The following is a 26,478-nucleotide window of genomic DNA, read 5'->3' on the forward strand; positions in this document are numbered from 1 at the left end:
ATGCAATGCCATTCTTGTAAGTCTCAAGCGATGTATACAGAGTACCACTATGAGATCTATTATGAAATTTAATAACTAATTCAATTAGGATAAAATGTGCATGTCAAGAGCAAATAGTCAAACTCTCTAAGTACTACATTTCTAATAAAAATCTTGCCATTTAAAGGCTGGGAGGTGGAATTTCAGTAATTGGTATCTCTCTAAAAATGGCATCTTGACTAGAAATATCTTAAAATCTAATATAGTAACTTGTATTGTTCCCACTTAAACTACTAAATGGGCTCCTGGCAGAACATATTCTCGACGTGTTTTTCCCCCCCTTGGGTTATTATAATGGCTGATGAATTGGCATTTAGAGAATCTCTCTTTCACTAAACTGGGATCCAGAGAGAGCCACCAGATGGCGTTCTCAGATCCAGTCTTTATCCTTGAAGAGCTGCATTGTACTCTTAGCCAAGATTCATGCCCTGAATGCTTCAATCAACAGATCTAGTGGAGTGTGCAAGAAACAGTCCAGCAAGTACTCAGTAACCTTTTTCTAGTTAGAAAGCAATCAAATGTACTCATATTCACTGGCAGCAGCCTGCTAATCAAGTTTTCAGGTTCTTCACCAGTCCTCTCAGTTTCAAGAAAGATCCAGCTCCACTCCAGATCTGCTCTACTTGAGGTCCTAAAACATCCCCTCATTCTACCTGAGGGATCCAGATGATCTAAAAAGTATCCAGAGTCCTAACTCCTCAGAGAAAGACAGAAAGAAAAGGACAACAACAACAAAAAGCTCCTTTTCTGGGTAATGGTTAGAAGTTCTCTCATATTAAGGTGAAATTTGAGTATATACCTTCCTTTTTTACTAAATGAAGGTTCTAGAAGCCTCAGTTCCAGGGAGACTAGGCCCTAGAGCTTCATTACTCGTTTACACTGCAAAGCACAGATTCTTAGAATATGTGCATTAAAATCGACACACTGGGACACCCAAGCTTGGAGAAATCACGTTTTATTTCAAGGATATAAGTGTGATAGCATTAGACAGAAATCACATTTTCAGTGTCAAGTGTGATCTGATGTGCCTATTCACAATCTGGTCAATATATTGGTTTTTAAAACAAAACCTCAAATCAAAATATATAAAGACAAAGGGTATGGCCTCTGTATAGAACTTAAAATTCTTTCAGGTTGACTGATTCTAGCTCATTCTGCTTTGATTTTAATCTACCTGAATATCTTACCATTCTAATCCCTACCTTTATCTTTAGGTTCATTTAAGAACATAGAGATAGGGACTTCCCTGTTGGTCCAGTGGCTAAGACTTTGTGCTCAAAATGCAGGGGGCCTAGGTTCGATCCTGGGTCAGGGAACTAGATCCCACATGCCACAATGAAGATCTAAGATCCTGCGTGCCACAACTGAAACCCAGCACAGCCAAACAAATAAATAAACATTTTAAAAATAAAAACAGATTAAAAAAAAAAACAACACAAAAACCAACACAAAGATAAAGCATGAATATACCCTGAATACACTAAGATATGTATCACTGGAAAAATACTGACAATGCCAGAGTAAAAGGAGCCAGAGGACCACAACAGAACACTACACTGCAGAAAGAATGAATAGCCCACAGTTCATATGCAACAGTGTGGAGGAATTTCACAACCTCCAGGTTTAATGCGACAAGCCGGACACAAGACACAGAAACACTGTATCATTTATGTTAAACATAAAAACAGGCTGAACTAATCTTAGTCATAAAAAGTCAGAATAGACGTGATCCTTAGGTAGGTGGATAATGAATGACTATCGATGGGTACAAAAAGGTGTTGGTAATCTGTCTCTTGACTGGTGTGGTCTGCTGAGGTTTTTGAAAATTCAATGAGCTGTATATAAATAAGAGCAGTATATTCATTCAATAGATTTTTCAAATAGCAGCAAAAGTAAAATAACCACAATAATTTATCAGAGCCACACATACTTTTCAGTATATTTATTATATCAATATTTCAACAACAAATTAAGAGAAAAATGAGCCAAAGGGGCTATTTTGTAAACAGCAACCTGGCTCACCTAAAAGCACAAAAATCTAGTGATTCTGTATCTCTGGCCAAACGGCTAAATAGAGACTCAATCACATTTGCTCTGAAAAGTGGCTTTTAGCCACAAAGATTTCATTCTGTGAAATCCACATATTCATTTATTTGCTACCTAGATGTTTCCAGGCTTTCTAATATGTAATGATAGACGGGAACTCTGGTCCATTTGGGAACACAGCCCAGAATGCCAGTCCTGTATCCCAAGACGCTCCTGAATTAGAAAGAGGAAATGGTCTCCACTATGACTCTCTTGGGGTCAGACAGTCAGCTCTTAATACATTGATAGAAAAACATGAATACTAGGAGTAAATGGGCCAAAGAGTCAGGCTAGTTATTAAGTTGATTAACCCTTTTATTAAATCTTTTAAAAGTTTTTTAAAAACAAGAAGGCTAGCTAGTGGAAGTTCTCAAGAAATAGTTGAGGAAATGAACAGAAAAGCAGGACATAACACAGAGAATACTTAAATTACTGAGCAGACTCTGTTACTATCAGAGCCATCATCCCCAGGTAGGGAGGAGCAAAGAAATAAGCACTGGCTTTGGTGTGAGCAGAGCTATCAACTAATCCAGGGTCAATCGTCTTCTGGTTACATGACCTCGAACAAGACTTCCTTAGGCTCAATCTGCTGTCCTGACATTGGTAGACTTACACCAAATTAAAAAAAAAAAAAAGTGTAAAATAGTGTAAGACTAATATTTAACAACCAATTAATAGAATAAGAGTCTGATGACATACCAAGCATTGTGGTGAAACAAGAACTCAGATGCTGCATAAGGGAGTGCAAACTGGATCAACTACTGTAAGAAACAATTTGGCAATATCTGTGCAATCTAAAGATGTACATATCCTAATACACAGTAATTCTACTCCCAGAGTTTACTCCTAGAGCCCTAGAGAACTCTGTGTACAAGAAAACATGTGTAAGAACGCTTATAGCAGCACTATTGAATCACAGGAAAAAGGATAAAGAATAGTAATATAGTCAATAAATTTTTCAGAAAGCAGCAAAAAAAATTTATCAGAAACACACTCACCAATATGGATAACTCCTACAAATACACATTAAATGAAAAAATACAAGTGGTAGAGATTACTTACAAAATACCGTTTTTATAAAACTAAAAAACTATACAACACATTGCTTAGAAATAAATGCATTACTTGGCAATGTTCTCTCTTGGGAGCAGGGAGGAAAATGCAATTGTGGAATTGTGCAACAGACGCTCAAACTATACTTGTCTGTTTCTTCAAGTAGTGTGTAAAGAATGACCCCGGCAAAGCTTTTGTACTGATGTCTTTTATGACAAATAATAAATCTGGAAAAACATTAAAGAATTGAATATAATACTTGATGTATAGCAGAAAATTGACAACCAGTAGAAGCTACTTCTGTTATGATTTGAATTGTAGGAGGGACTCCTGGCTCCTGAATATAGCATAGGATCCGTGTCATCAAAGTAGGGAAGAAAGCTCAGTAAATGGTCCAGATGACCTTCCTCTGCCTAAGAATCTACATGTGGACAGCAATGTGAATATGGCTGGGATAACAAATACCAGTTCAGTCTCTACACATATATTGTCCTCATTTAGCACTAAGTCAGCAAGGGCACTTCTATCCAATTAAAACGCTGCTACACAAATCTTGAATCCTACCTTTCTGGCTCTGTCACCATAAGAGTAAGCTCCAGCGGAAGACTGAGGCTGTCAGGGTTGCTGACTCACTGGGACCTTCCACTCTGGGCCTGCTAGGAGAGAGCACTGGCTTGGAGGTTGGGAGATTCAGGGTTTCTCATCCTGACTCCATCATCTTCTAATTAAGCAACTCTGGAAAAGTCTACAAATATCTCAACATGGATACATGCCCAGTTGTTAAGAAAAAGGGTCAAACCCTGACCCTAGCTGTGAGGCACAGGCAAGTTTCTTTACCTCCCTAAGCTCTGCTTTTCTTATTCATAAATAAGAATCATGAGAACCAATCTCATAGGATTGCTATGAGGATTAAATGAATAATCTGTGCTAAGGCTCAGCATAGCATCTATCAGACAATAATTACATAACAGGAACCTGGGTTGCTATGAAGTTTATGAAAAGTGATGAACGGATATTTAAGAGAGTTTTGTATATTGTAAGATCAGTAAATTTTACTCTATGTTTTCATTACAAGAACTATGTGTTCTCATCCACTCAGTTGTGTTTGCCTGACTGTAACTCCCTGCTATAACCCACCATGGGGTTTCCAGGCAAGAATAATGGAGCGAGTTGCCGTTTCCTTCTCCAGTTCTTCTTTTTTTAAAAACTCAGTACTAATGTATATGAGTGCCGATTCTCAAGTAAACAGAATGTATTTTCCTGGAAAATTCTAAAGCCAGCCAAATAATTCTTACACTCTGTGGGAAAGACTGAGTTCGAAGTTTTAGAAATATGTTTGAGAAATCAAAGCTGTCTCCAACTATATGTCTCATAGGTTCTCAAGGAAAAGTCTATTTGTTAGCTCTAACCATGAAACTCTGAACTGTTCTCTGAAAACCCAAGATCCTGAAGGTTAGTTTAATATATCTACAGTTAGTTACTTGGAATTATTATAATTTTTTTTAAGCTCTTTCTTCTTGCTATAGTAATCTTCTAAAAATCCTGGAAGAAACCAAAGTCTTTGGAGATCTATAAATCTTCCTAAAAAATTAAAAAGGACAATTCTTCTGCATCTGGGTAAGGACATGCAAGTGTGAGACATGAGTTACTAAAGAAAGGGGACTTGAAGTGAAAGCCTCTTAAATGCCACAATAAAGCAACTGTACACTTAAATTTCTAGTTTTCCATAGACACATTTCCTAGCAAGGGAAAAAAAAAGGTACTAACGAAAGTCATGGAAAAACCTGGAGAATAATAAATGACTAAGCGGTCTAAACCATATCAAATATTTTTATATCTATGAATTATCATGATACTAAAAAAAAATAAATTAGTCATCATTCAAAGATGCCAGGGAACCAACTCAGTATTTTGAAAACTGGTAAATAAAGGGAATGAATCAAACATTTATCTTGCTTTTTCTATAACTGTACCACTGGGGAGCCAAATAGCAGAAAAGGAGATTTTCTTTTTATAGTATACTCAAGCAAATCAATATGAGAAAAAGTAACAGAATTAAAATTACAGGGGTGATGCATTTGAGGACGGTTGTATGAACATAAACAGAGAGCAAACTAGACATTATATGCCCCCCGACAGAAGAACACATCACCATCTATGAAGCCTTCTTCAAAAACAGATAAACATGAATCTAATCAGGCCTCTATATCCAACTGCCAACTTGTGGGAATACAGAAGAAAGAGGAATATATTAAACTACGTTGCTGGAAATGCAATCATCAAAAGCTAGGCTATGAAAAGTCCTACGTAACAAACATCCTGATTTTCAATAAATAAATTTCAGGTAATCAAAGGGAGGGAGTGGAGGAGAGAGATGACTATTTGAAACCAATAGACTATTTGAAACTTAAGTGGATCCTAATTCAAATCAATTTTAAAAATTAAAACTTTCATCAGACAACTAGAAATTTGAACATTACTGCATAGTTGGTGATATTAATGATAATGCTACTTTTACCATGTTTTTTAAAGAGAGTCATTATCTTTACAGACATATATTGAAATATATGCGAGTAAAATGATATGATGTCTGGGATCTGTTCAAAATGATGTAAGACGGTGACTGGGAATGTGGGTCAGACAGGACTGGCCAGGGGCAAAGTGATGCGTATGCAGGGTTCTTCACAATATTTTGTCTACTTTTATATATTCCAAATTGTTCACTTAGAAAGGAATGGAGAGAAGAAACAGAAAAAAGCAAGTAACTTTTACTGGGGTCTAAATTGTGTGTCATTATCATCATCCCAGTATACCATGAGGTGTTCACACTCCCTTCTGGTTGATGTTTCATAATATTTTTGGTTCTAATCCATTTCCTTACTCCTTCCTACAAAAGCATCCTTTATTATGGCCAAACTTCTCTAACTCAGGTTCTCCAAATGACACTGGGCTCACTCCTTGGTCTTTGCCTCTCATCATGATTTTGGGGGTTAATCTAACATTATCTCGATTCCTGGGTTGGGAAGATCCGCTGGAGAAGGGATAGGCTACCCACTCCAGTATTCTTGGGCTTCCCTTGTGGCTCAGCTGGTAAAGAATCCACCTGCAATGTGGGAGACCTGGGTTTGATCCCTACGTTGCAAAGATCCCCTGGAGAAGGGAAAGGCTACCAACTCCAGTATTCTGGCCTGGAGAATTTCATGGACTGTACAGTCCATGGGGTCGCAAAGAATCGGACACGACTGAGTGACTTTCACTTTCACTAACATTATCACAAGAAACACAGACTTGAACTTCGGGCTGACCTGGTACTGAATCCCATAACCTACAGACGCTTCTACTGCCAGCCTCCCTCTTTTCCCTCCTCCCTGTGTCCCCCACAAGGCTATGAAACGTTGGTCTACTTATTCTGTCAGTGTTAATCTTGGCATCTGTCAAACGGGATGATGAAAATTTCAGTACTGTGGTGAAGGTTAAGTGAAATCATATTAGGTAAAAATGCCTGCCCAGCGGGTGGCACTTAATGCTCAGACAATAAATAATAGTTCTTTTTCCTTTTCTTCTAAGAGTGACTCTTCCTCTGCCTAAGACAATCCTACCCACCCTTCAGGAAAATTCAACCTGCACCTCCTCTGAGATCCTGGAGAATTTAAATTTCTAGGCAATCATAAAGCAGGAGGAATAGTACAGTGGTTAAGGGCACCAGCCCGGGTTCTAGCAATCAAAAGCTGAGTGACCCTAAGCAATTTAATCACTTCTCTGAAGTCTTAGTTCACTCATCTATAAGACAGAAATAATAAGGGCATGTACCTACTGGGGAGATTGTGAGAATTAAGTTAAATAATCCAGGCAAAGTGTTTAGTGCAGCACTCAGTAAAAATTGGCAAGAAGGAAAAAAGAGAAAATCAAGTCTGAGATTATACTCCAGTGAAATTCTGAGTTTGACTTGCCTCTCCAACTAAACTAAAAGTATCTTTAGTGCAAAGACGTTGATTTACACCTTGCATTTTCTAATGCACTTTACATATAGAAGACCTTTAAAAAATTACTTGTCAACAGAGAAAGAGAGAATCTGAGCATATGTATAATACCGTACTCAGATTCATATAATCCTTTGTGGTATGTGCTACAAAGCATAATTGTCACCTAACAATTAAGAAAGAGAAACATCACCTGTATCTAAATACAGCCCCACCCTGTATTTCCAGGTGCCCTCCCACTTTGTCTTTGATTCCATTAAGGAGTGCCTGTTTTGTTTCCCTCACCCACATCCTGATTTTTTTTCTATTTCCTTCTCTGACTAAACCCGCTTGCTCCCACAGGGTCTGTTGGGTTAGGTTTAGAGAAACAGATCACTAAGAATAATCAGAACTAAAATTTTCCTTTCCTGTTCCAAACAACTTTAAAAAATTCAACTGCTTCTGCTTTCATTCCATGGAGAGGCAGAGGAAAAAAAGATTTTTTTAAGGCAGCAGGGCAGAGAAAAGGCATAAAATTTATCAGCAACTGTGGAACTATAACTAAAGGTATATGTGAGTGACAAATGAAGGAGCAAAGGGAATGTCATCACCAACCAGTGGTTCAGCTTAAAGAGGGAACAGGAGAACATCTCTAATAACACTGTCCTACAATCACCGCATCAAACCCACTGCATCAAGTTGTGGCTGCCCCTCACAACTTCATGGCAAAGACTTTTTCAAAATTTTGCTATTTTTCACAGCTGTGTATGGGTGCTCTGTCGCTCAGTCATGTTTGACTCTTTATGACCCCATTGACTTGTAGGCCACCAAGCTCCTCTGTCCATGGGATTCTTTTTGGCAAGATGACTGGAGTGGGTTGCCATTTCCTCTTCCAAGGGGATCTTCCTGACCCAGCAACTGAACCTGCGTCTCCTACATTGGCAGGAGGATTCATTACCACTATGCCACTGATCCTCTATCATAATGTAATTATAGAATCTCTCATTTACTGAGTACCATTAGGACCAGACTTTTGACTAACCACTTTACACCAACCAGACATGGGAGGAAACTGAGGCTTACAGAAGTTAAGAAACTGGCCCACTCTTGGCTGGTCAGTGGTAGAACAATGATTCAACCTCAGCATGGCCCGCCATCACAGTACAAGCCTTACATCACTGAGGGGGTCTGCTATTGGGAGGTGGGATTCCTGGCCGAAGTCTGAGGCTAGAGAGATCACATAGTGAGTTAATGAAGACGTGTGTGGGGACAGATTTAGCACATAACTACAAAAATGACTTTCAAACAAAGGAACTGACTCTAAATAGCCTTTGCCTATTTCTCTTTCTCTAGTGAACTGCTTTTATCTTTCACTTACTCACTTATAGAAATTTTTATCTTTTGCTTGCTTACTTACTTACAGACGTTCTTATCTGCTATATTGCTTTGCAAAACTTTTCACTGTGTATGTGCTTGTCTTTTTTGTGTCTGTACTGAACAGAAATTTTAAGTTTTAATGTAATCAAATTTATATTTAAATATATGCTTTACCATTAAAAATATGGTTTGTGATATGTACGCTCGAGTACACTTTTCCTAGCCTAATATTTCTTAAAAAATATTTTCTTCTAAAGGTTATAGAAAGTTTTTTTCTATAATTAGGTTCAATCAACCCAGAATTTATTTTTGTGCATGGTGTGAGATGAGATCTAAGTTTATTCATCTCTCCATGAATAAGTAGTTGCCTTTGCACCAGTCATTGAAAGGCCCACCCTTTCCTTACTCATCTGTCACGTGCCTCTGTCTTATGTCTAAGTTTCCAAACATTTGTGGATATGCTTCCAGGGTTCATAATCTGTTCTCCTGTTATCTTCATGTATTTTTGCATCAATTTCACTACTCTAACAACTGAAGTCTTGGTACCTGGTAGAAGTAGTGTCTTCTTTGTTGTTCTTCAAAATTATCTTAGTTATTCTTGGCCCTTTACTCTTTCTTTTAATTTATAATCAGATTATAAGATTATTAAAAAGAAAAAAAAAAACAACCTCAGGCTTTCAAATTGCACTACACTGATTTTAGATAAATTCAGGGTGAAATGTATCTTGTAACATTGAGTTTACCCATCCATGAACATGGTTTATCTTCCCATTTACTCAGGCACTCTTTCATATCCATTATATATTTCTTGCTCCTCTGTTAGTGTTATTTCTAAATACCTTATAGCGATTTTTATATTTCTACAGGAAATATAAAATACTACTACAGGAAATAATATTTCCTGTAGTATTTTCCTAATTGATTAGTATCGATACAAGAAAAGGGGTTTCCCAGGTGGCACTAGTGGTAAAGAATTCGCCTGCTAATAATACAGGAGACTCAAGAGACCCAGGTTCAATCTGGAGGAGGCCATGGTAACCCACTCCAGTATTCCCGCCTGGAGAATCCCCATGGACAGAGGAGCCTGGCAGGCTACAGTCCATGGGGTCACAAAAGAGTCGGACACGACTGAAGCAACTGAGCACGCACCCACAATACAAGAATGCAATTTTAGCGCTTCTCTGCTCTTGACAACAGTGGTGAATTATCTTATTTTTGATGATTGATCTGAAGATCTTGAATTTTTTATGTAATCATATCATATGGAAACAAGAAGTTTTCTCTTTCTTCCTTTCAACCTCTTACTTATCACTTTTTTCCCTTGACTTCCTGTAATGACTAGTACCTATAGCAGAGCTGAACAAAAACAGTGATTAGAAGGTATTCTTTGTTTTTGTCTTTCAACAGAAATCTCTTTGAAACTTCAGAATTAATCATGATGTTTGACATAGGCTTTTATCAACTCAAAGAGTTTTTTGTTGTTTTGTTCATGAATGAGTGCTTTTTTGTTGCTTTGTTCATGAAGGTGTTTTAACAAATGCTTTTCTTGAGTCTACTGAAATGACTGCCTATCACTTTGAATTAAACTGTGGAACCCACTCGATTGTGAGGAAATAAATTTAATGTACTGAAAGATCTAAATTAAAAAAAAAAAATATATATATATATATAAATATATATATATATATATATATATATAACAGAGGGTACCAGACTACATCTGAAAATATAAGATAGGTAATGTTTGGTAAAACTTTTGTTCCAGTGGCTTACATGTGCCGTGAGTAAAATGTACTATGGGTTGTATAAAGAAAAGTTTGAAAGCTACTGACCACTTTTTCAGTACATGAAAAAGTACTGTTAAGGACAAGCATTTTATTGTAAGGTTTTCTTAAAAGCACACAATGCTTGATCTTTGCTCATTTAAAAACACCTAGCTTTAAAGTATTATTAACATTAAAATAATAAACCACATTCCCCAGATGGACAAAATGGGCCACATTCATAGAATCATCTGAAGTTACTAAAAAATAATAAAAGTAAATTAAGTATGATTTCTGACAAGGTTTGTTCTGCAAGAATAACTTTAAGTAAGGGTATTTATTAAAGCTTTTATCACATTTTCAAACTTGTCTGTGACCTTAACAATGGACAAAACCTCTACTCCAAAAAAGCTCAACATTAATTTATATTTCTGAAATCAACAGGTAACTTAGTGTTTGCATTACTTACATCACATTTTCTGTACTTTTGTACCAAGTCTGGCTAACTCACCTCTCAGCTGTTTATATTACTTCATACTTTGTTGACTAACTGCCTAGCCTTGTCACAGGTTATGAGAACAAATATGTTCCCAAATTCCACCTCTACATAATTGATCATTCAATGTTTTTCTTCACTTATCACTCCTGATACCTTAAGATATCTTAAGACTGTTTTGTGTTTGTGCTCAGAGGCAATACTGCTCACCTTATTCACTGGATTTATTTCTGGAAGATCTGTGGCTGCTTCCTGATTATGCTGACTGTGATTTATCACCAGTGAGACCATTTTAAAGGAGGCAACTCCCCAAAAAGAGTTCTAACACGTTCTGACAATAGCAGCATTGTTGGTGGAAGCACCTAACCTGCCAAAGGGACTATTTAAAGGACAACAATCATTGGATGTAGTGATTTTGAAATTTGGTTTTTAAATTCATATTCCCTCAATATATCATGTATGCTCATGTCCTCTATAAAAGCCACTTTTCAGAAAATTAATCATTACGTAGACATTTTGAGGACCACAATATTCACCTTAGCAATGATACACGGTGCCAAGTGTTACAAGTCTAAAGAATACAGTATCGCTGCTTCTAATTGGAATTTTTATAGACTCCTATTTTGCTATGCTAGCTCCCTGGTTGCCGCTGGATATAGTAGGATGGTATTCAAACTGAAAGAAAGCTGTCTTTTTCAAAAGTCCCCAAAATAAACTTATAGGCATAAATTTAAGTACACTAAACAATCTATTTTTTATGCTATTTTATAATCCCCAAAGCAATGTTTTAAAAATCACAGCAACCTTTCATAATGATTACATCTGGTAAAGTGGGAATGGCAACAGTTGATAAAGGGCAACTTTTTGTTTTTGCTTTTTTAAAACATACTTTTGTATTATTTAAATATTTTAGCTGCACTTTTTAATGAAAAACTGAATAAAGAAAAAAGGGTACAATTATAAAAAATCAGGTATCTCCAAATTTATTTTATGCTACCCCCTGTCATCCCATCTCAAATCTACTAGGATGTTGCAGCACTTTGACAGCAGAGACCTTGTGTGTCTTCTACAGTCAGGCCTGGAGCAGACACCATGCATTTATCTATCTGTAGATAGTACAGGCGGAGGCAATGGGAGTAGGGGATTCAATAAGCCTTGAAGTGGACATTCTATTTATTCAGAATAAAGAGCTCTAGTATCTCCTCTCCTTGACACGCTGGTTAATATCTACTCACAACTCTTAACTGCTCTGCTCTTGAAATAGCTAGACCCCTATTTGTATGGGATGGCCAGAGGTACCCTCTAGAGGGCTAAATAACTGGTTAGGCCAGTGTTATTACAATTTCGAGAATATCATTTCATATATTATATTCAAAGTCCAATGCCAGAATCCCTCTGTTGTATACCTGAAAATTACATAATATTATACATTGACTACACCTCAATTAAAAAAAAAAAATCCAATGCCAAGAGCCCAACTCTTATTGACATCCTTTTCTTTGAACTACTAGCCAAAATGTTACTCATCTGTTAAAAGAATGATTACTATTTCTAAAATCTAAATTTAATTTTTTACCTTGTTATCCAATAAACTTGTTTCATATTTTGTTACTCTTCCTTCTCCTTAGCCTATCACCTTCTGCACAACGCTCAAATACCTACGCTTTAACCCTTTTTTTAGGTCAAATAAAGGTGTTTTCCCAAAGACCTGCCAAACAACATATATGTAGGGGTATGGTTTAAGAAATTCCAGGGCAGGACTTCCCTAGGGGCCCAGGGGCTAACAATCTGCCTTGCAATGCAGGGGACACAGGTTCGACCCCTGGTCAGGGAACCAAGACCTCATGTGCCACAGAGCAACAAAGTCTCTGTGTTTCAGAGTTGACTCACCACAACTAGAGAGTCTGTTTGCTGCAACAAAAGATCCTCATGCATGATGCAACTAAGACCCGACGCGAGCAAATAAACAATTATTTTTTAAAAAAGAAAGAAAGAAAGAAAGACCAGGGAGGAACAATGATATAACAACCACTTATCAGCTCCAAACTCTAAGGAGTTCTGCAGTCTTCTATCCTAAACTGTAAAATACAATACTGGGCAAAAAGGCCATGGTTTAAATGAGGTTAAGGAGAACTAATGCATTAAAGCTGCTGCTGACAAACCTGTTCCAAATTTACTGAAGGGATGTTTGGGATTCCCTGTAGCTTTTTCCAGCTGAAAGAGTCTCCAGGCATCGTTCATCACATTCTTCTCATGTTCTGAATCAACTGCATTCACCTCTCTGTCTTTGCAGCTCTCATCAAACAAGGGGCACAGGAAAAACTGTGCAAATCTAAGGGTGTGAAACATAATTAACAATTTGAAAGTTGTTATTTTAAGAGTGGCCTCAGAAAAATGTTTTTAAAAATGTTTGAAACTTAGGAAATAGGAATTCTACAGAATCAGAGAAACTAAAATTGCTACAAAGAAAAAAGGAACATAAGTTCTAAGTAATATAAGAAAAAAATATTAGACATATGTAAATTCAGAGAACTCTACCCTAGATATGTCATCTAATTAGTGAAAATATAAAAAGATTAACCTCTGATTTTGACGATTCCCACCTGTTGTTACCATATCACCAAGCAATTCACCAGCTGGGTATCCTAAAATTCAACTCAATTGATACCATGAGATCTCACAGGTCCTACAAGGCTCATCCCTCCCTCTCACCCCTTCCCCTCTGTCCCTAACTTCAAACACCAACCACAGGTCCAGGTTGTCACTTGGGCTTCTGACCAAGCACTATAGATCATAGATCAGAGGCTCCCACAACCACCTCCTTGGGTGCAATTAATATTCTAGATCAGCTACAGGACTCAGAGAAACATTTTACTTACTAGATTACTGGATTTGTTATAAAAGGATATGATTCAGGAACAGCTAGATGAAAGAGATGCGTAAGGCAAAGTATGTGGGAAGGGTATGGCGCTTTCATGCCCTCTAGGTAGGCCACCCTCCCCACATCTCCACGTGTCCACCAATCTGCAGGCTCTCCAAACTTCAACAGAATTGAGTAAATCACTGGGCACTGATGTCTGAAATCAACCTCCACCTTGTGGACTGAAAGTTCCAACCTTCTAAATACAGGGCTGGTTCCCCTGGCAACCAACCTCTAGCCTCAAATTATCAAGGGACTTTCCCAAAGTCACTTCATTAAAATAACAAAATGCAACTTTATGGCTCTCAACACTAAGGAAATTCCAAGAGTTTCAGGAGCTATGGTCTAGGATAAGGGACAAAGACCAAATATATATTTCCTAATATAAATCAAAATACAACAATAAAAAGTCAGGGCAGACTTGCAAAACAGTGGGGCAGATTTATAAGATAACAGCAATCTAATCTATCTATTTAAGATTTGCAATTTGAGATGTCTATAAAAATCTCTGTTGTACAAGGCTAATTCTCCAAGAAAGGAAAACACAGCTGATAGTTCTCAGGCAATAAATATTAAATATAGTTTTAAGTGCAATTTCACTAAGACTCAGGCATTTTAGGACAAACTAAGTGACCTATTTAAAAGGCTCTATTTGATTATTTTTCCTTAAGAACTTTATAATTAGTGAAAAAAATAACAGTATGAAAAACATGACAGTAGTTTGACTAAGATATAATTATGGACTTTTATGAAATATGAAGAGAATTTTTAAAATTTAAAAGCACTGGTTTGACAAATAAAATGGCATGTAACTTTAACATAAGTAACCTATTATATTTTTCTTGAGGTTGTTCCTTAATGTAGTACCAAAGCTGAACTGAGATTCCTTTAGTTAATAAATTAACTCTCCTACACCAGGTTGCAATTTAAATCATGATTTCATATAGTAATTCTTAAATTTAGACCCCATCTTATAAAAACAACATCCAGAATTCAGATAAAGCCGAGAGAAGAGACTGTCTGAATGGGACTACTATTCAGTGGGCCTAGAGACTCCTGGGTTTATAAACATCTCAGCAATTGCACCTCACACTGCAGCCATCAAAAGAAGCTGTTACCATTACTTGGTATTATTTTAAGCACATAGTGAATACAGTCCTGTGCTAAGTACTTTACACATACCAACCCAAAGGGAAACTCTATCTGGAGCCTATAATTAATGATATATGGAAACAGATAATTCTGGACATATAATCACTTTTACCTACCTCAATACACTCAGGCTGGGAAAAGTACCTAATAGCTACATACCATAGCTGGACAAAGCTACATAAAGTGTCATGATTCTGACACAGTATAATCAGCACTTTTAAAAGATGCCCTACACAAGTAGCTTTTTTTTCCCACTCTGATCCAAGTAACAGACATCCTCCATCATACAGAGATCTATTATATGAACATCTGCTGAGGCATTTGTAAAGCAGGAAATTAAATTCGGTGTATGATCCCAAGGAACTCATTAATGGAAGTCTTCTGGGAATACATACAAAAGATGATTACATCTCAAAGCTGCTGCCTAAAGACTGAAACATACGCTAGAGTAAGTAAGAAACAGACTACTCTGGCCCAGTCCTATATCCTGAACCCATGCCTTTGTTCTCCTGTTAATGTTCTTTGTGCTATAGAACAAATTCAAACTATTAGGTGTGGGGGGAAAAAATGACTATTAATTTAAATAAGCAATTAAAGCTGAGAATTAAAAACTGTGAAATCAAACTTCATTATAGGTCCATCAAAAACGCTGCAGAATTACACCTTCTTGGTAATACAGAGAACTATAAAAATTCACCAAGGGAAAAATTACACTTTGAACAAACCATGAATCAAATCACTGATATAATGAAAAATTAGATACTGTTAGCTGCTTAGAAAATTGACCAAGAAATTTAATTAGCCTAATGGAGGCTGCTCCAGAAAATACTTTCACGAAATATCCCCAGGGTTGAAACAGCAGGTCAAAACATTCTGTATCTACTCAATATCCTTGAGGAGTGAGGAACTAAAGGAGAACAGAATATTTAAGTTCTTGTATTCTGGAACAGAACTATGTTTGAAAAGAGATCCATGACACGAGTAGTTTATTCCTCATCATATGCTTCATATGCAATACCAGTTAGAATGGGAAAGGCTGGTGAAAATTTTATAAGTCAAAAACACATTCTGTAGTCCTGAAAGCTGGTTTAAAGTCATGCCATTATTTCTCCTCTACTATAAAGTAAACATATAACATCACTCATTATTTTCTGTTCATAAAACCCAGGGGTCAAAAAGTACTGGTTAAAAAACAACAACAACAAACTACTGGTTAAAATATATTGTTAAGCTATAAAGCTGTGAAGACGTTTTTGTAAAAATAGTAAGTATGGTTATTAACATGACAATTTAACAAAGTGAGATAGACAATTCACAGGGTATTTTCAGCATTACCTGTCTAGCGCACCTTCTAGGTGTTCATGAGAAACATCAAAATAGTAATTGGTATGCTCTCCACTAGTGAAGGCATTTGAACTTCCTGCATGCTCGCTGAGAAACTGGCTGTATTCATTTTCTTTAGGGTACTTCTTTGTTCCCAAAAATAACATATGTTCACAAAAATGACTTAAGCCAGCAATATTTGGAGGATCTGACAACGAACCTGAAAGAGAAGGGAAAATATATATATAATAAATCATTTGTTTATATGTTGAAAGATATCAAGGGCAAATGAATCACAGGTGATTTGGAACTTCTGTTAGCAATGGTAACTCCAACCATAATCACAGGAAGTTAGGTACCGGCTACTCTAAATGGTACAACTTACATTCTAGCCCTAGCGCTTGACATCAGTTTGTTGTCGTTGTTCAGCTGCTCAGTTGTGTCTGACTCTTTGCGACCCTATGAACTGCAACATGCCAGGCTCCCCTATCCCCTTCACTATCTCCTGGAGTTTGTTCAAATTCATGTCCATTGCGTCGGTAATGCTATCTAACCATCTTCTCCTCTGCTGCCCTCTCCTCCTTTTGCCTTCAATTTTTTCCAGCATCAGGGTCTTTTCTAAAGAGTTAGCTCTTTGCATCACGTAACCAAAGTATTGGAGCTTCAGCAACAGTCCTTCCAACGAATATTCAGGGTTGATTTCCTTTAGGATTGATCTCCTTGCTGTCCAAAGGACTCTCAAGAGTCTTCTCCAGCACCGTGATTCAAAAGCATCAATTCTTCAGCACTCAGGCTTCTTTATGGTCCAACTCTAATACCCATACACGACTACTGGAAAAACCAAAGCTTTGACTATCTGGACTATATGGACCTTTGTCAGCAAAGTGATATCTCTGCTTTTTAATATGCTATCTAGGTTTGTCACTGCTTTCCTATCAAGAAGCAAGTGTCTTTAAATTTCATGGCTGCAGTCATCATCCACAGTGATTCTGGAGCCCAAGAAATTAAAATCTGTCATCATCAGATTGACATCAGTTACCTGGTGACTTTCAGCAGATACTTAACCTTTCTGGACAGTAGTGTCCTCACAAATCACACTGAGAGAAAGAGCTGAATTCACTGTTTCATAAGAGCTAGAAAATTCTAGCTTTTATATTTTATTGAAGGAGACAATATAGGGTGGTGCTAAGAGCACAAGTTAGCAGGCCTACTAGCTGGGAAATGTTGAGCAAAATGTTTTGTTTCAGTCACTTTTTTAATATATACTTGAGAGTTGAGCAACTTCAAATTAGATAACAATTTGCAAGGCACACTGAATTGTGCATGGCAATCATCATTTGTCCAACTTAGGATGGTTATTATTTTATTTCCCCAATTCTAAAATGCCATTGAATTAAAAAAAAGTTTTTCAGAGAGGGAAAAAACCAAATGTACACATAGATAAGAAGTAACTTGATTAAAGCAGCATTAAATGTGGGAGAAAAGTGCACACAAGAATTTAGGAAATATGCTATTCCTAGGGTATCAAGTGTACATGAAAGTAAAGGCAGTAGAACTGTTACTGTAAAGGATGGGAATGAATCTCCTTGCTGCTAAGTCACTTTTACTGGAAACCTAATACGACACTCCCAGTAAAGGTGTGTGTGTGTGCTTAGTCGCTCAGTCGAGTCCGACTCTTTGTGACCCCATGGACTGTAGCCCATCAGGCTCTTCTGTCCATGGGGATTCTCCAGGCAAGAATACTGAACTGGGTTGCCAAGCCTCCTCCAAGGGGATCTTCCCAACCTAGCGATCAAACCCAGGTCTTGCGCGTTGTAGGTGGATTCTTTACCATGTGAGCCACCAAGGAAGCCTAGTAAAGGCAGGGTGATTTAACATAGACAACTGTAGATTACCAACAGCTGTACAGGGCTACTGTACCCAGTAACATACATCAAACTGGCAATTGCTAGGTCTCTACTGCATAAATATGGAGAGTCCAAATAACTAAACATTAGGTCAATGAAGCTGAACAAAGCTTAATTCACAATTTTAAATTGTACCTATGTGTACATCAAGTGCTGCTGATGATTTATCTGTTGTTGGATCACTGACAAGAAGTACTTTGATCCCATTGGCCAGCTCAAGTCCGCGGTATTCTCGCTTGTCTTCAGGAGATTTGATGATATGATTTCCTATTCTCTTGATTGCTGGATTATTCATTTTGCTGTAAGTCTTTTTTTGGAAACTGAAAAGAAAAAAATGGATTAATTGTTGGACTGTGGTGTCTTTCTGTTTTAATGATCAAGGAGTAACAAGCAAACCCATATATTATCAGAGTAAAAAATGTGTACAACGAAGTGCAACTGACATACACTACTAGTTTCAGGAGCACAACAGTGATCCATTACAAACTGATCACACAATAAGTCTAGTTACCATCTGCCACAAGACCAAGCTCTTCAAATATTACTGACTATATTCCGTACATTCCCACTGACTTATTTATGAGTGGAAATTTATACCTCTTAATCACCTTCACCAATTTTGCCCAACTTCCTCTCCATTCTTCCCGCTAGAAACCAAGGATTTTCCCTCTGCATCCATGAGTCTGTTTTGTTTGTTCACTTGGTTTTAGATTCCACGTATAAATGAAACCATATGGTATCTGTCTTTCTCTGGCTTATTTCACTTAGCATAACATCCCTGTAGGTCCATCCATGCTGTACACACCTCACACACACATACGCACACAGGAATATCACTCAGCCATGAAAAGAATGAAACCTTGCCATGTGCCATTCATCCGCCAAACACTTAAGTTACTTCCATATCTTAGTTACTACAAATAATGCCACAACGAACACAGGACTGCCAATACTTTCCAAATCGGTGTTCTCACACTCTTTAGATAAATACCCAGAATTTGCTAGACTGCATGGTAGTTCTACTTTTAATTGTTGGAGAAACTTCCATGCTGCTCTCCGTAGTGCTTGCTCCAATTTATAGCCCACCCAAGGATGCCCTTTTTTCCACATCTTCACCAACATTTGTTTGTTGTTTTTTGCTTACATTTCTGTGTACCTGTCTTGTGATGACTGGCACTTCTTACTTACATTGATTCATTAGTATTTATTTCATGGTTTCACATCTCAAGATTCAGTTATAAATTCACATTCCAAAAGTTACACTAAGATCCAAATATAAAATGAATAATTCTAGCTTTCAATGCAGAAAAAAAAGTTCGAATTGCTTTTTTAACTTAGAGCAACAGTGGTTCTTATTTTCTCTACACAGTACTGTACAATGGGCTTCCCAGGTGGTGCTAGTGGTAAAGTACTTGCCTGCCACTGCAGGAGACTAAGAGACTTATCCCTGGGTCGGGAAGATCCCCTGGAGAAGGGAATGGCAACCCACTCCAGTATTCTTGCCTGGAGAATCCCATAGAGAGGAGCCCAGTGGGCTAGTCTACAGGGTTGCAGAGAGTTGGACACGACTGAAGCAACTCAGCACGCACACTGTAAATTACACAAAAGCAAAACCACTTGTAGAGGATACAAGCACGTGACAGTGTGAACCAGACCTGTGAACTTACGTGACTGTATATGCGAGCGCACGTTCACATCTTTGAAAGTTGGAAACTTAACTAAAGGTTCATATGTAGGGGACTTACTGTAATGTCTTTTTTTGTTTTTTGTAACAGTCTTTGTTTCAAAACCTGTTTTGTCTACTGTAAGTTTTGCTAATCCAGCTTTCTTACATTTCTCTTTGCATAAAATCTCTTTCCATCCCTTCACTTCCAGTCTGTGTGTGTAAATCTGAAGTCTCTTGCAGGAAGCATATAAATGGGGTCTTTTTTTATATCCACTTGGCCATCCTATGTCTTCTGATTAGAGCATTTAGTTCATTTACATTTAAAGTAATTATTTTTAGCAACATACTTATTGCCATTTTGTTAACTGTTTTCTGGTTGTTTTTGCAATTCTTCTCTGTGCCTTTCTTACTCTCATATTCCTTTCCCTTGTGATTTGATGACTTTCTTTAGGGTTATGTTTGTATTCCTTTATTTTTTGTGTATCTGTTATACTATACGTTTTTGTTTGTGGCTACCATGGGGTTCAGTTTGGTTCAGTTGTAGCATATAACAAACCTGAAAATCTGTCTTGCTAGTCCTCAGGTCATTCTCAAAGACAGCTGTTCCACACACAGCTGCAGCTCTGGTGTGTCCATGGGAGGAGGTGCGCTCAAGACCTTCCTACTCTGCCACTTAATCCAGACTCTAGAGGAGACTTTTTATAGCCTATCTATAGAGTATAATCATTCCTCTCCTCTGTCTTAACCATCATTCTTTCAGATAAATGATAAAAGTATTGCTTTTGTGGAGCCATATTTGTATCTAGAACACATCAATAGGGATTTGTGACCGGACTGGGCCATAAGTTGATAACTGTGCTGACCTAGAAGAGTTTTAAAATACTGATAACTGCTTTCCAACATACTTCAGGGGTATCTACGAGAATAAGTGAGGTGATAAATTGAGAAAGTATTATTATTGGGTCAACCAAAACACTGCTCAGACTTATGATATTCAGAGACAGGGGAGATCTGGACCTCACGGGTCTGATATTCACTTGCTCAGAACCTAGGGAGCAACATCACTGAGGGAAAAATCCTCTGAAGGCCCAATAAAAAGAAGAGACCTGGGTTGTCTTATGAAGGCAGCAAAAGTAAACACACAAAAACAAACAAACGAAAAGCTGGAAGGACCCCAAGAAATTTTTGTAATCTGGTGAAGAGTTGCATGCCACAGTAGGAACAGTTCAACGATCGTAACAGACATGTTAGGTCACTTCTCTTACAAAGAACTTCCCTTTCACTGCTAGTCCTCTCCTTTCTTCTAGAGGAAGGCTGGAGTTAGTGATGGGAAGGGACCCATCCCTTCATCACACCCATAAGTTCGTATGAGTGCAGTGAAGGGGTTTTCCAAATTTGCAATATGTATGTTTTTGAGACTAAGAATAAACACTATTTTTGTCTATGCTGGGGACTGCATAAGAGACCAAAATTGAGCAGGTCAAAATACAAATCAGGGGAAGCAAAAAAATTTTCCAAAACTACAGAGGAAAAAAATGATCCTGTGCTAACACATTTGCTTTTCACCTGGAACACAAAAGAAATGGATCTAACTGCCCCTTGACTGACAAGACATCCAGATTTAAAGGTAAATCAGGACTTCCCTGTTTGTCCAGTGGTTAAGAATTCACCTGCTAATGTAAGGGACTTTGGTTCGATCCCTGGTCCAAGAAGATCCCACATGCCTTGGGGCAGCTAAGCCTGTGTGCCACAACTACTGAGCCCATGCTCTAGAGACTGTGCTCCACAACAAGGGAACCCCGGCTAGAGGGTCGCCCCCGCTCTCCGCAACTAGAGAAATCCTGCTCATGGCACCAAAGAACCTGTGAGCCACAACATGACCCAGCACAGCCAAAACTAAATTAAAAAAATAAAATTTCTAAAAAAAATAATAAAGGTAAAGCAAAGGGGACATAAGCAGGCATGCAACTAATTTTGGATAAAATTTCTTTTCTTTTTTTTGCGTTAGAAATCTCTGGAGATTAAGGAAGGGAAAATCCAGTTTGCTTTTATCGGAATATCTTTCTCTATGAAATCATCAGTAACTAGTCTTCTGGGTAACAACTGATAAACCAAAGAGGTTCACTCTTATTAACAATGTCCCCTAACCTATGGTATAGTGCAGGGAACTATACTTAGAGCTTTGTAACAACCTATATGGGAAAAGGATCTGGAAAAGAATAGATATATGTATAACTGAATCACTGCTGTATACCTGAAACTAACACAACACTGCAAATCAGCTATACTCCAATACAAAGAAATTTAAAAGTCCCCTAGATCCTTTGTTTGGAATTCTGGAGCTCAGTACTATACATCATCAGCTCAGTTCAGTTCAGCCACTCAGTCATGTCTGACGCTTTGCAACCCCATGGATTCCAGCACGCCAGGCTTTCCTGTCCACCACCAATTCCCAGAGCCTACTCAAACTCATGTCCATCGTGTGGTGATGCCATCCACCATCTCATCCTCTGTCGTCCCCTTCTCCTCCCACCTTAAATCTTTCCCAGCATCAGGGTCTTTTCCAATGAGTCAGTTCTTCGCATGAGGTGGCCAAAGTATTGGAGTTTCAGCTTCAGCATCAGTCTTTCCAATGAATATTTAGGACTGATTTCCTTTAGGATCGACAGGTTGGACCTCCTTGGAGTCCAAAGGACTCTCAAGAGTCTTCTCCAACACCACAGTTCAAAAGCATCAATTCTTTGGCGCTCAGCTTTCTTCACATTCCAACTCTCACATCCATACATGACTACCGGAAAAACCATAGCTTTGACTAGATGAACCTTTGTTGGCAAAGTAATGTCTCTGCTTTTGCACATGTTGTCTAGGTTGGTCATAGCTTTTGTTCCAAGGAGAAAGCGTCTTTTAATTTCATAGCTGCAGTCAGCATCTGCAGTGATTTTGGAGGCCCCCCAAAATAAAGTCTGTCACTGTTTCCCCATCTACTTGCCATGAAGTGATGGGACTGGATGCCATGATTTTAGTTTTCTGAATGTGGAGTTTTAAGCCAACTTTTTCACTCTCCTCTTTCACTTTATATATAAAAATATAATACTTATTAATACTCAGCCATTAAAAACAATACATTTGAATCAATTCTAATGAGGTGGATGAAACTGGAGCCTATTATACAGAATAAAGTAAGCCAGAAAGAAAAACACCAATACAGTATACTAATGCATATATATGGAATTTAGAAAGAAGGGAACAATAACCCTGTATGCAAGACAGCAAAAGAGACACAGATGTATTGAACAGCCTTCTGGACTCTGTGTGAGAGGGTGAGGGCAGGATGATATGGGAGAATGGCACTGAAACATGTATATTATCATATGTGAAACGAATCACCAGTCCAGGTTTGATGCATGATACAGGGTGCTCAGGGCTGCAGGGATGGAATGGGAAGGGAGGTGGGAAGGGGGTTCAGGATGGGGAACACATGTACACTCATAGCAGATTCAAGTCAATGTATGGCAAAACCAATACAATATTGTAAAGTAAAATAAATAAATTAATTAAAAAATATATAATACTGATTTTTTTAAAGTACTTTATCGTACTAATAATCTTGCCGTATTTTACAGTACAAAGTAGTTTCTTTAAAAACAAAACAGAAAATATAATGTGAACATTTTGGAGTCATAAGCCCACCATGAAAAATTCAAAAGCCATTTGGAAGTGAAAAGGCATATTATATATGTAATATATAATATGTTACTATTATATATATGATATATATATCACATATATTATATAATAGTAACATATTATATATTACATATATTATATAATATTAAATAACTCCTTTCTATTTCATTAGTCATAAGCTACTTAAGTTCAATATCAAAGACAAATTAAAATGTCTAAATGTAAAGTCTTTAAAAATGGTGTTGTGTTGTTAAAAAAAATTCTCAGGGTAAAAAAAATATGTTCTATCTAAAGCCTCCAAAGAGGGTCACAACAATAATAATCCTGGTTAAGGTGTTTCCCAAAAGACAATCTGTTTGGACTGCAGCAAATACCTCTGGTTCACAGCTGGCTTCAGAAACTTCAATTTGGGTTCAACATACATTACAACCTCAAAAATGAGTTCCAACCTAGCAGCAACATTAAGATTAAATAAGCCATGAGGCAACCTCCATTAAGACCCCCAGCCAAAAGGACAGCATTAAAAGGCAACAGTAAAAAATGCTCCACATGCTCCTTCCTATAAAGCTCCATGGCTGGAATTCCAGGAGCAAAAACCAAAGGCTCTTCATTTTGGTTTCACTGCCACGGCTTATGCCCAAATCCCTCTCCTGCGCTTGTCCCAGCTAGTTAGGTTTAGGGGAACCAAGGGTCACAAATGATCAAAATGCAATGATGAGGATGATAAATAAGCTCTAAAACTTCTGTTCAATCTGCAACCACGGTTAGGAAATGAAATACAGATCACTGTGGTAGGAAAAATTGTCTTATTCTGTAGGAGGTAAAAATTTCATCATAATTAAGATACCCACACTCAACTATATGCTACATTCTGTACTTTTCTCAGGGTTTAATTTCTCTTGTCCAGGTTTTCATTTTGTTAGAGGTGGAAAAAGTGATCAGAGTCCATCACAGGCACATATATAACTCCTTTGAACACTGAAACTATGCCTGTTTAATACTCCTGGTGTGGAAGAGGTGGATTTTTTCTGTAAATCAAAAATAAAAATTAATCCAACTACTTTTCAACATCCATACATGAGATCAACAGAGCTATAAATTCCTAAGCTGGCAATGCTCCCAAGTCAAATATCTGGCTTATTGAGGAAGTTACACTCAAAAGAAACAGTAAGGAATGTTTTCAAACGCCCCATCCCCAGCAATCCATATTCAATCGACACAATCTGCCTTCTACCTATAGCATTTCTATCAATATGTCTTATAATAATTTGATTCTCACCTTCTGGAGAACTAAAGGAGATGATCAGGAACTCCTCCTCTGATGATGAATTCCTCAACAGCTTGCCTGTCTCTGTATTTATACTCAGGAGATCACATGTCTACCCATTTCAGCTCCCTCATTAGCATCTGTTTATTGCAAATGTTCTCCAATATGCATCAAACAAAGAGCAAACAAGCAAGTATCGACATTTAGATGACAAGCTAGTGCTAACTCAAATGCTTGTCCAGACATCTATTTGATATTTTTAACCTGTCAAAGTCAAAATCTTGGGAGTAGTAAAATTACCTTCAATTTTAGAGACATTGTCTTACAACTTCATAAGGCACAGAATTGTCAGTGTTTTGCATTCTGATAAACTGGAGATGGACAGATGTTTAATAATTACAGCATATCCAGCAATTCTGTTCAGAATTTAAAACAATGACTAAAACTACAGATGGTAAAAGCTGGAAAAGCCATTAGGTGGTGTCTAGTTTTCTGTAGTTCTTGAACTGGCAGCACGAGCTCTTCTTGGGCGCTTGTTAAAATGCAAAATTTTGAAAACCACCAGAGACCTACTGAGCCAGAATGTGCATTTTAACAAGATAACAAGGTGAGCTACTTGTAAGGAAATTGAAGATCACTTGTCCAAGATCATAGGGCAAAAAGTTACAATTAGGACTTGGCTCTTAACTCCCAGTCCTCTCCCACCTCAGTGTCCTGATGTCCAAACAGTTAAGGTCCAGACATCACACCATGTATGCTGGCTATAAAGATGATACCAGAGCCCTTGCTCTAAAGGAACCCGACTTATGATAAAGATGAAAACAAGTCATTATTTTTTTAGTGTGGACTAAGTTATCCCCGGGCACTTATGGGAATAATAAGAGGGGCATCTAACCCTTTCTAGGATGGAAGACAGGAAAGAGAGCAGGTGAGTAGAAGCATGCCAAATAAGAGGAACAGAATACTTGAGCAAAAGAATGGTGCTGAAGGAAAAATGTGAAGCATTCAACAACTGTTGATGTTAACAGAACTATAACCAGGACTTCCATTGCAAGATCATGGACTATTACTTAGTCCTAAATTGCATGAATAAATTGCAAAAAATAAATTCCCAAATATAATAGATCAATTAAAAATCCCTATACCAAAAGAAAAACTTTTATGCAAATAATCTTTTATTCAGATGACCCTTTAAAGTCTTTTCTCTCATATCTCTATGTGTTTCACAGCCAATTTAATAGAAGATTGAGAAATTTCACTTTGCTGTTTGCTCCCTAGCCAGTCCCATAGACCCAGACATATTTAAAATTAGACCTGATCCATTTCTAACTTCTAAATGGATGACCTATAAACCTGAACAGGTAAATGATTGGGCTAATAGATTATAAGTCAAAACCTCCCTTCTGTGGAATCCATCCACCCACTCCCAAAACCATAGGCGGAAATGAAGCTTACCTTTGGCTCTCCTGAATGCGGAGGAGGTGCCCAGAGAGAAAATGTCTGGAATCAGAACCATCCCACAAACGCCCTTTCTTGCCCATTCAAGGCAGAGGTTAGTAGGACAGAATTTCAAGCCAGTAGTGGTATGAGTTTTTGATGTCTCACTATAAGACCACATAACCCTCCCAACACTATTCATGTTACTTGATCTAAAAAACGTCTCAGGGAACCATCCATGGCTCTTCAGTTACAGGACCAGTGTATTTCACTTCATGCATCAGAGAGATCATAAACCTGGGTATAAACTAAAATCCTGTCAATGAATCTTCAGTTTTGTTCAGTTC

The 26,478-nt window shown here is 37.6% G+C and overlaps 1 protein-coding gene across 7 annotated transcripts in view; it reads right to left on the reverse strand.

Annotated features, from left to right (window-relative positions):
* The window catches only part of IDE (insulin degrading enzyme), a 108,763-nt gene that overhangs the window by 45,686 nt on the left and 36,599 nt on the right, over nt 1–26,478 (reverse strand). For 6 of the 7 annotated variants that reach the window (XM_060405006.1, XM_027960520.2, XM_015103327.3 and 3 more), the window contains exons 2-4: nt 18,210–18,394; nt 16,180–16,387; nt 12,935–13,104 (exon numbers count right to left, since the gene is read on the reverse strand). In XM_060405006.1, coding sequence (XP_060260989.1) covers nt 12,935–13,104; nt 16,180–16,387; nt 18,210–18,369 — 538 coding nt within the window. In that variant the 5' untranslated portion in view covers nt 18,370–18,394. Of the gene's footprint in view, nt 1–12,934; nt 13,105–16,179; nt 16,388–18,209; nt 18,395–24,278; nt 24,761–26,478 lie in introns of those variants that run through there. The other variant, XM_060405007.1, reaches the window with a different exon arrangement.

Source organism: Ovis aries, chromosome 22, assembly GCF_016772045.2.
Source record: "Ovis aries strain OAR_USU_Benz2616 breed Rambouillet chromosome 22, ARS-UI_Ramb_v3.0, whole genome shotgun sequence".
Classification (NCBI taxonomy): domain Eukaryota; kingdom Metazoa; phylum Chordata; class Mammalia; order Artiodactyla; family Bovidae; genus Ovis; species Ovis aries.